The following is an 11,655-nucleotide window of genomic DNA, read 5'->3' as shown; positions in this document are numbered from 1 at the left end:
GAAAAGCTCATCACACTATTCTTTATACAGTATGTTGTACATGAAATCCCAATAAGGTTTGTTTGTGAGTGAAAGTATGTAATGTGATGATATGACAGGACATAAAAGTTGCGCTAGGTTTCTTCTCTAACATCAGTTTTTATTGTCAGATGGATCTTACATTGGATCAGTTCTTCCACCCACTGACAAATTAGTTATGTAGAAACAGGCCCACAAGTCTCTCTCTCTCTCTCTCTCTCTCTCTCTCTCTCTCTCTCTCTCTCTCTCTCTCTCTCTCTCCCCTTCCTCCCCTCCTACAGATGTTTTATCAGAATCAGAATCAGAATCAGAAATACTTTATTGATCCCCGTAGGGAAACTCTTTGTTACAGTAGCTCGTCTTTACGTCAGTGCACACCGGAGAAAGTACTAGAAAAAAATAAACACTATAAAACAGGTCAGAAATAAGTTAAGTATCCTGTCGGTATAAGTATAAGATAAACTAAGTGTCAAGTACCAAGTGGGTTTACTGGTTGGTGATGAAAGTACAGTCTAGAATACAATGTAACTCCTTATGTAATAAATAATATTAATAAGCGGAAAAATAGTTTCAGTAGCAATAAATAAGATAAACACTAACAAGGGGAAAACTAATATTGCACGGAAGTATTACACAGAATATTGCACACTTATTATTAATTATGGCGGAGATGTAATGTTCAATGTCCAGTTTAGTGACCTAGGGTCAAACAGTCTAACCCTTAGAGGGAGGAGTTAAATAGTTTGATGGCCACAGGCAGGAATGACTTCCTGTGGCGCTCTGTGGTGCTTTTTGGTGGGATAACCACCAAAAAGCTAGACAGATGTATCATCTCCAAAACACTGATCTGACCATGGAATAAGCACCTTTGAACTTTAATCAAATGCTATATGACGGTGTAGTCCCTCAACGTCTTGATTCTGAAAACAGTGTCCAGATGACTACGACTGAAACCTTTTCTACGACAAATGCTATATATCAGCTATATGTTTTTTTTGGCTACTTTTTTTTCTTGTTGGCTGTTGCTTGCATACCTTGTAACTTGTAATGGGATAAATTGATTTAAGTTTTTTAAAGTATTTTGCTGATAAGTTCAGGAGATCAGTGTTATTTATTTTATTTCCAGTATTTAAGAACTATGCTGATTGTGAGTTTATAATTCCTACCCACACTCCATACCATTTGTTGGCGCTAATGTACCGTTTTGACATTTGCCACCGTCATAAAATACCAAGAAGAAGACGATGAAGAGGATGATGACGACGACGACGACGACGCCGGAAAACGCCATTTTGTTGTTGAACAGGACCAGCGGCGAAGGATCGAGAAGCATTAGTAAAGGTACAAATATTATTTGGAAACATTTAACATTAGTGTTTTGTAACTATAATGTCCATTTAAATAAGGGTGGAGACCAAGAATTTGTTAACGTCTTCAGCGTTACAGTTTGCTGTGAGCTGTGGAAGCTTGAAGCCGGACACTTAAAAGTTCGCTAGCGGTTTCCTTAGCAGTTTAACTTTAGCGCGACTGTGTTTGCTCAGGAAGTTTTTTAACATTTTATCTCTGAATATAAACTCCTCCTAAATAATAACCATCGAATTTATCAGTCAATGTCGTCTTTGTACGGATGGAGTTTTTTTCTATGCACTGTTCAGTTACTGTTAACGTTAATCTATAATTCCTAAATGTTAGCTAGGCTAGCTAACATTTAGCTAGCTAGGCTAACTAGCTAACATTAACGAGCTTCCACTTGGGTTAAAGCTAACTCCTCTTCCTGCTTTATGGCTAACGTTAGCTCATTAATAAACTGAGAGTATAGAGGCAGTTATTTATCCAACTCCAGGCTAACTTAACGTTACCTTTCGATATCAGTTAAACATAATTTACAGTACAAGTACACATGTCAACATATTTCTATTTTATAACAAGGCCATGTAAGCATTTTGTTTTATGGGCGTTGGAGTCAACTGACCGAGCTTAATTCAACTGAAACTTTAGGGCTGTGAAAAACACAAGGTGCCCTTTTCACATTATTTGACCATGTACATAGAGACGGAGAAAAAATTAAAGGAAAAACCTGAATAAAAAAAAAGTGAAGATTAGAAACGTATCAAATGCAGATGGCACCAGGGCTCACTGGATGGTTTGGTGAGTATGAAACTGGCGTGAATATAATGCTACGGCCTTTACAGTCACCAGATCTCAACCCAGTTTCACACCTATGGAAGATTTTGGACCAACGTGTAAGATAATGCTCTCCACCACCATCTCCATAATCACCAAATGATATCATATAAATTTCCATCTTCTAATCTATTTGCGGATTATGTCTTTATGTTTGTTTTTCTTTCTATCTGCTGTGCTCAGGTCTGTCTTGAAAGGGAGATCTTGATCTCAGTGAGATTACCTGATTTAAATAAAGGTGGTGTGTGTGTATATAAATGAGGGAATATCTTGTGGAGGAATGGTGTTCATCCATTCATTCCTGTTTACTCAAAGGAGCAGCTATTTAACAGCACGTTCTCATTTGTCTGAGAAGCTGGATTCTACCCTAACTCTAGATGAATCATTCAGGATTTTACCAGTAGCAAAATTAATTCTAATATTAATGCTGATTATTATTTATTTTGTTTTTTTTGTAGAAGAAGCAAAATCGAGCAAGATTTTCTTACATACTTGGCATGCTTCTGCAATGAAAGTGTCGATTATTTTCAATCATCTGTCAGGTTTGTTTTAATTAATCGATTAGTCACTGAATAAGAAAATAATAAAAAATACATCTTCCCATATTTCCACAGTCCAAGGTTATGTCTTCAAATTGTTTGCTTTGTCCAAGATATATACTATAGAATATAGATATTCTATTTATAATTATATAAAATAGAGAAAAGCAGAAAATCCTCATGTTTAAGATGCTAAACCCAGCATATGTTTGGTATTTTTTCTAGATAAGTTACTTAAATGATTAACCGATTATCAACATAGTTGGTAATTCATTGTTTCAGTTAATAACTGCATGCACTGCACTATCATTGATCTTATTGTTACCTTTCAAAGAATGTCAACCCCTCATTATAATACACATCAGAGTGCTCCTTGCTTGATCTTAATGTTTTGTCTGATGTTAATAGATGAGCTAGGCCCTTTTGTTGTGTGACCATTGTATTTGACAGTTTGCTTGACATAATTAGCTGTGTTACGTCATAGGACCGGGATTTATAGTCATTAGCCTTCATCGTCTTAAGTGTGTTGAAATGGCAGAGGATAGGGCTGGATACATTTTATATTTCATTCCCCAATTCAAATTGGTATTTCAAATAATATTGATATGACACTATATTCTACTTTAACTAATTAGGCTACTCCCCATCCACAGATGTTACCTTTTTGTTTGGGATATTTTGGATATCGAAAAATATAATGGGAAGAGAAGAAGCGAAGTTCTTTGGAAACTTTGTCATGATACAACTAAATTTGTTGTCCCAAAACAATCAATATTGTTTTCAGGGGGATCTTGTCTGCAATTTGTTTTTAAGAATATTAGTGGGAGCTTTTATTTGCTAGTAACAGTAAACACCTTCACTGTGTCATTGAAAATAATGTTTTTCTGAACATGATCATCTACTGTCTATCTGCTGGAGCTGTGTTATGTTAAACCAATGCATAGATACATCACGGAAGCTGTATGCTGAAGATGAAGTTAGCCGTAGTCCCTCCACATACTGTACTCTGAACCCCCCTGTTAAATCAATCCTTAGTACGTCTCCAGTGAGCCCTGTTAAATTTGATTAATGCCAGTATTTATAGTTTGGGTGGAGTCAAGTGGGGGCAATTGCACAAAGTTGCAAAAGTTTTAATGTTGAGAAAGTAGGAACTACAGTAGCAGATTCATTTTTTTGTATTTGACTGTTTTGGTTTTTTTTCTTCTTTTCTCTTCAAAACCCTTGAGTTGATTCAGACAGTAAGGTTATGCCCAATACTCAGCCCTAGCAGTGGAGCCTACAATTTAGTTAAATCTTTCACCTGTTTAATGTGTGGGGGGACTTTTGAAATGTTGACTTGCTGGTGCTGTTTACAGTTAAAATCAATTCGAAACAGTCTCCATTCATTTCCTTTCCATTTGAAATACTGCATAATGGCGTTCACACTAACAGACAATAGTCACACAACCAGTTCTTCAACAGCTGTATAGCCAGTGGATTAAAGCTGCTTTTCCTGTTTGTTTTTTTTTCTTTTTTCTTTAAAGATCCAAGAACATGGTTGTCATCAACTACAGTAGAGAAACGATTGGTCGATTAATTGACTGGTTGATTGATAAAAATGAATCAGAATCAATTTTTATTCATTGTTATAAGTCCGTTATTCCCAACTTTGTGGGTGACAGATAGAAAAGCCAAGTCCTTTAACATTGGGTATCTGCTGATACCGAGTCCCATACGGACCTAAATGTTGATTAGATGTGTATCTGACATAACAGCCATAGCTACTAAACTACTTCGATAGAGAAAAGATGTATCACTTTGTTGGAGTTTTTCGGAGAGTTACAGAATTAACGTTAATTAGCAACAGCTGATATGACCTACTGCTGGAGACATTTGTCATTTTACCTGGTGAAAGCGACAGTTAGCACTGATTTAAAAATGAGAAGCTGCTATCTGAATTTGTTGTATGCTGCTCTTTGCTAATAAGAGAGGAGAGATAACAGCTTCATTATTATCAGAGCTTATAGCAAATTTGTCTATTTTGCCAACCTTGGTGTCAGAACAGAGTCAGTCACCAGTGGGACCAAATCATTTTTCAAATTCACACACTCAATTTTCACTTGACTATGCAGTGAAATGCTGTGATACTGTAGAGCTAGAGCCAGCTGTCATTAAGGAGAGCAGCGCTGCAACACTAGCAGGCTGAGGTGACAAAACACAGAAGAGTTCAGTAAAGAAAGGATTTAATTTTGATGTTATTTTAGCCAACACCAATCCATTAAAATATGCTTGGCTCTGCCTTGATACTGATCCTTCTCTAATAATTAACTGAATATCTTTGGGTTTTGGACTGTTGGTCCAACAAAACAATTTTAAGAGATGTCAACGTAGGTTTGGATAAATTGTGACGTTGTATAGACCAAAAGTTTGATCGATTGATCTGACTATTTTCTTTTATAAATCGCTAATGAAAATAATTGTTAGTTGTCGCCCTACAGTGGACAATGTGATGTACTGTCAATATTTCCTATACAGCTATAGTGGAGTGTAATTTTAAGAGAACTTCTAACTATTCCTCAGAATTGAAACAAAAGGGCTTTTTTCTAGACTGGACATTTGCATTGTCACCCAACAATAATACAGGCAGAAATCTGTCGTAGACGAGGCAGTGATATAAATTTCTTTGCTGATAATAGATGCAGTTGTCCGGAATCCAACACTGCCATAAGACACATGTTGTCTTCTAAGTTACTCACTCTTGCTGTTTCTGAACTGGAAGAATGTGCTCTCTTTTAGCTCTTGGTGCGTACCTCTATTGCTCCTCCCCTGCACAGCTGAGCAGAACAAGCAGAGGCATGTTGTCAACAGACATTGTGCAAAAAACAAGTGGTAAATTGAGGAAAATGCAACAGAAGTATCATTAACAGCACTTGGTCACTGAACAACTTCTGGAATATACTGGCCTTAATGGTTGTTCATTTATTTTATTTTCCTGTCATAGAGCATAACATGACTAGTAAGGATGCAGAATTTGCTAAATGTTAAATATTAGTTGTTTACAGCTGTAATGATTTGTCGATTAATCACTTAGTTGATCAAGAAAGTAATCTGCAACTATTTTCACAATCGATTAGTCATTTACTTTATTATTCAAGCAAATATGCCAAACATTTGATGGTTCCTTTAAATGTGAGAATCTGCTGCTTTTCTTTGTCCTACGTTTTAGTAAATGGATTTTGGACTGTTGGTCGGGCAAAACGAGACATGATTACATCACCTTGGGCTGTAGGAAATCGTGATGACATTTTTCACTTGTTTTCTGATGGTTCATAAACCAAACGATTAATGGATTAGTCAAGAAAATAATCGGCAGATTGACTGATGATGAAGATATCGTTAGTTGCAGCCCTAAAATCATTTGTCAAGTACAAACAAAAATTCTCAAATGCAAATAATTACATTCATTTCTCAGTTTCACATCTTTGTACATTAAATACTTGATGTTTTTTGAGATGTAGGCATTTTAAATTTTGTGATAGCTATTTGTCATTTGATATTTTATAGACTAAATGATTAATAAACCGGTAATGAAAGTAAACATCTGTTGGAAACCTGAATCAGATTTCTGCATTCAAACATGGCAAACAAAGGCTGTTTAGGCACCTGTACATAAACTTTGGCTTAACCTGACTGTTCAATATAGTTAAAACACCTTTAGGCAGACACAGTGGTGTCAGTTAAAGTATGTGATTTTATCTGGTCTACTATAGAACTACTGTTTAGTTAAATCTTAGTTATACATTTTTTTTAATCTAATTATGGGCTGTCGGGAGCCGTTAAACACTTGTAAACTAAAAGTGGGATTGTGCTGCAGGATGCTGTTCAGTCCTTTTTTGTGGGGTGATATGTCATCTCTTCAGTGGCTCATGTCACATGGATTTCAGGAGTCTCATTCCCAGTTAAACTTTGATTCATATCAATAATATAAGCTTATAAATGTAATATTTGTGAATCAGGACTTCCAGTATTTGGATCAAGCAGCTCGTGAAAAATAAAGTGTCAGCTTCAGTAGGCTGCAGCTGTTATTTCAATGTGTCACATACATTTAATCAACATTTAGGTAAATATATGTATCGGATTGGACTTGGTATCGACAGATACCCAATAATTAAAGCATCGGGATCGGGCCCAAAACACTTAATTGTTACCATTGTGACCATTATTTACAGTGTAGTATCCGCATTTTTAGAGACCTGACCGCTCTATATTGTTTGTCCCTCTGCAGGTGAGCCAAGATGGGGAATTTTGCTAGCCTGTTTGGTAAATTGTTTGGCAAGAAAGAAATGAGGATCCTGATGGTAGGACTGGATGCTGCTGGAAAGACCACCATCCTGTACAAGCTCAAACTGGGAGAAATTGTTACCACAATCCCTACCATCGGTGAGTCCTCTCCTACATCTGTATGAGAAATTCACAGCTTAACACCTACAGCGACTGATATCTTGGCATTGGTAAGATGACCATGCAGTGTGACAACTCGAACCTTTTTATCACTCATCTGTCTTTGTTTTTCCCGCAGGTTTTAATGTTGAGACGGTAGAGTACAAGAACATCAGTTTTACAGTGTGGGATGTCGGTGGTCAGGACAAGATCAGGCCACTGTGGAGGCATTACTTCCAAAACACACAAGGTGAGAGACCTCATGTTGCCAGAGTCTGTTGTACAAGCATCAATACAATGTTTGTTGAATCCTGTAGTACATGTGGATACCTGTATCCAATTCCTTCATACAAACCACCTCTTTTCCCTTTTCAGGCCTTATCTTTGTAGTGGACAGTAATGACAGAGAGCGAGTTGGTGAGGCGAAGGACGAGCTGATGCGAATGCTGGCTGAGGATGAGCTGAGGGATGCTGTGCTGCTTGTGTTTGCCAACAAACAGGTGAATTATTGTCACTGTCCTTTTTAAAAAATGTTTTGTTCCAGCAGAGTGACACGTTCTCTCTAGCTGATGGCCTCACATCAGTTTCAGGAGTCGCACTTCCCCAGTTAAACTTTCATTTATATTATGACAATAATTTCAGCTTATAAATGTAATACTTTTGAATCGGCACCTTAAGTATTTCTAGTAACTCCTGATAAATAAAGTGTGTCAGACTTAGCTGCAGCTGTTACTTCAATTTGTCAGATCCATTTAATCAACACTTAGGTAAATATAAGTGTTCTGACTCGGTATCAACAGATACACAATATTAAAGGACTCCAATCGGTATTGGTGCCAAAACAATGTGTAAGATAACATTAGTCTGGAACTATATCACTTCTTAACTATGAGTGGAGACGCTCTTACCCAAACTGCCTTTATAGGCCTTTTAATTATATTGCTAAATTTTTTAATGAAGTTGCATTATTGCAATGTTAAAACAGTGAATAAGAACACTGATACCGGTCCAGTATATTGGATCAGTCGTCTGCTAATTATATTAAGCAATTGGTGATAGCAACTGGCCTTAAATAAAGTGATCTTTGCAAACATAAATTAAGTGTTGTGTTTTCTGCTCTTTCAGGACCTGCCCAATGCCATGAATGCAGCTGAGATCACAGACAAGCTGGGCTTGCATTCCCTGCGCCAACGTAGCTGGTATATCCAGGCCACGTGCGCCACTAGTGGAGATGGTCTCTATGAGGGTCTCGACTGGCTTTCAAACCAGCTAAAGAACGCAAAATGATCCACCACTCCACTTCCTGTCTGTCATCTCTGTCTGCAGTGTGATGGGAGACTGCACTGGTCCTGGTCTCACTCTCTCCTCTCCTTTCCTCTCTTTCATCTGAAGCGTTGGACCTTTGGCCAGTGCTCCCCTGCATCTGTGTACTGTATGTGTGTGTTTGGATGAGTATTTTTGGATGAATGAATGTATGCGAGTGGGAGCAGCCCTGCTGTGCCGTGATCAGTTAACTCTCAAGCACCTCATCCCTCCAGTGTCAGCACATCCAAAGGCACTGGTCTCTACGAAGCAAAGAATGACACATATTGAGTCCAGCGTGTCATCTGTCAAGAATGTTTGTTAAAAAAACAAAACAAACGATAACAATAATTCAATCTTTACATCTGCTAGTGACATTAAGGCCTTTTTGTTACCTGTTTATTCACCCTGAAAAGCCACACCATATACAACAGTGTACCTGTGTCATGTTTGATACAATAAAATACCTGACATCCCAGATCAGTTCACATTCTTTTGAAAACTGAGTTTTGGTGGATTTGAGTTTTGACTGCTGCAGTGAACACTGAATACTTATTGATTTTCTCTCATAGTTTAATTTAGTTTGATTCCTCAAGTCAAGTAATGGTCAGCTTGTAGTCGTATTCAGCATCTGTTCCTGTAGATAAGTTTCCCCATTTGTTGAATAATTTCTTCAGTTTTTAAATTCAATTCATTTCCACCTCTAAAAGTTATTTCTCTCATGGCCATGACCCATGATATTTATTTTCATTGGTCCTTTTTTTTACACACACAGGGTTAAAAGATCCATCATGACTGGGTCTAGAAAAGGCAATAAATGTTTCGGTGCATGCTTATATATATGGGGGTGTGTTGAGTGTGGTTACCACGTCATTGGTGGATGTGTGGATCTTCGGGGTGCTGTGAGTGTTTCAGCTACATCCAGTCATCTGGAACAGTGAGGCCTTTTTAGAGTTGCTCCCACTCTGGTGGCTTTTTATTTACTGGTAGTCTTATTTTGTCTTGTATGTAGTTCTTTGGGTTAGGGTCTGTTTTCAATTGTATTATTATTATTATTATTATTACTTTTTTTATGTTACTGTTGATTCACGCATGACCTGGTTTACTTTAGCATGATCTGATGTGCCAGGTGTCCAGTCTTTTGAGTAAAATGCTCTTGGGACCAATTGGTTGGATTCAGAAAGGGCTCATTGTGTTTGGTTAGGTTTTGGATTCACCTGCAGAGCGTGAGGTCGCCCCCTCGTGTTTTCCAGAGGACACACATGCTCTTGAACAAATTGTCAGCTCTGTGATAGACGGTACAGTTGAATTGGAAGTGTTTGCTCTGGCCTACTGTATGACTCAGCACTGTAAATGCTTCCTCAATGCTTCAGGCTTTATGGTGTTTTTCCTGCATGTAGCCAGGGCGCTTCCCCTGGAGTTATTTACATTATGTCCCTGTCATGCCATTTGCACAAACTTTGCACACCGGCCTATGTTAACATGACAGTTTATCCATCAGCACTTGCAACTAATCCGTAGACAATAACCCTTTCCATTGCACTACGCCAGCAGACAGTTAAAATGTGCAAGTAAGAATAGCACCACCAGTTAACCCAGTAACAGAATAGTTTCCCAAAGGCTCCTGCGATTAATAAGAAACCAATCTTGAACTGCGCACACCCCTTACTGAGAGAAGATGACTCTAAGGTCATAATATCACACTGACCTCTAAAGGAAAATTCATTTTCCCTTTTTTGTTTTTCTACAACTGGACATTTAGGTGTTATCCTGAAATGTTTGCGTAACTGATCAACTATTCTTTAGGGCTTTCTTTGTCTGTTCGTTATGGTATTTCCTAAAAATAGTTCATAGGATAAGTGATATCATCTGGTATACAGCAAGAAATACAAATGTATATAATATTCTCTTGGAAAATGTATTTTAACTTAACATCATCCACCTACCCTTGTTCAGATGTGAAGCTTTAATTTTCAAGATCGTTTCTGTACAAATGACAAGGTATGTGCATATGTATTTCTTAATTACCTTTACGCTTTTTTAAACTCATCTTGTAACATCTGATAAATGCACTATAATAAAGAGATCTCTATTGTTCATCTCCTTTACTGGCCTTTTAATTGGAATAACTTAATTAATTTCAAGGTATTCATATGAGAAACTGTCTTACAGTGATGAATGTAATCCTTTAAATTCCTCTATAGTTAACAAAAGTCATATTGAATTATGTGACTTTCAAGTCAAGTTCACTTAAAAAAAACCTGCCAGTGATAGGTGTCTATCTAGGATCACACTGATGTTACCAACAGCTCTGTGTGTAAGCCTGCGTCACTTGGACAAATCGAATATTGTGTGTAGCTCAGTATCGGATGCCTTCAGACACTTTATATCCAAGTGTTGTCAATCTGGAGAAGCAGGCACATCAAATCTGAATATACAATGCATTCAGCAAGACCCCTTCACTTTTTTCACATTTTGTTTTGTTGCAGTGTTATGCGAATCATTTAAAGCTAAAGCTAAATCGGGATTTTAGAAATTGCATTTAGAAATGTATTAGTGGTTACAGCCTCGAGTCTTCTTGGGTATGACGCAACAAGCTTTGCACACCTGGATTTGGGGAGTTTTTGCCAGTCTTCTCTGCAGATCCCCTCAAGCTCAGTCAGGTTGGATAGGGACCTTCGGTGGGCAGCCATTTTCAGGTCTCTCCAGAGATGTTTGATTGGGGCTCTGGCTTGGCCACTCAAAGACATTCACATGTCCCTAAGCCACTCCTGCGTTGTCTTTGGCTGTGTGCTTAGGGGTCTTTGTCATGTTGGAAGGGGAACCTTTGGCCCAGTCTGAGGTCCTGATGGTTCTGGACCAGGTTTTCATTAACAGTATCTCTGTACTTTGCTCCATTCACCTTTCCCTCAACTCCGACCAGTCCCCCAGTCCCTGCTGCTGAAAAACAGCCCCCACAGCATGCCACCACCATGCTCCACTGTTGGGATGGTATTGTGCAGGTGATGAGCCGTGCCTGGTTTCCTCCAGACATGATGCTTAGAATTGAGTTTAATCTTGGTTTCATCAGACAAGAGAATCTTTTTTTCTCACAGTCTGAGAGTCCTTTAGGTGCTTTTTTGCAAACTCCATGCGGACTTTCATGTGTCTCCATCTGACCACTCTGCCACTCAGACTTTATTTTTGCAGAAAT

At 38.0% G+C, this 11,655-nt stretch overlaps 1 protein-coding gene across 1 annotated transcript; it reads left to right on the top strand.

The window, feature by feature from the left end:
* Positions 1 to 1,204: 1,204 nt before the first annotated feature.
* arf2a (ADP-ribosylation factor 2a) lies at positions 1,205 to 10,561 on the top strand. The gene is made up of 5 exons (XM_044180200.1): positions 1,205 to 1,359; positions 7,006 to 7,160; positions 7,300 to 7,410; positions 7,536 to 7,660; positions 8,286 to 10,561. The coding sequence occupies exons 2-5, from the start codon at positions 7,016 to 7,018 to the stop codon at positions 8,445 to 8,447; spliced, it is 543 nt and encodes a 180-aa protein (XP_044036135.1). The 5' UTR covers positions 1,205 to 1,359; positions 7,006 to 7,015; the 3' UTR covers positions 8,448 to 10,561.
* The last annotated feature ends 1,094 nt before the right edge of the window (positions 10,562 to 11,655 follow it).

This window comes from Siniperca chuatsi, linkage group LG21 (genome assembly GCF_020085105.1).
Source record: "Siniperca chuatsi isolate FFG_IHB_CAS linkage group LG21, ASM2008510v1, whole genome shotgun sequence".
NCBI lineage: Eukaryota > Metazoa > Chordata > Actinopteri > Centrarchiformes > Sinipercidae > Siniperca > Siniperca chuatsi.
Note: the sequence above shows the minus strand (reverse complement) of the source record. Positions and strands in the feature narration are given on the sequence as shown.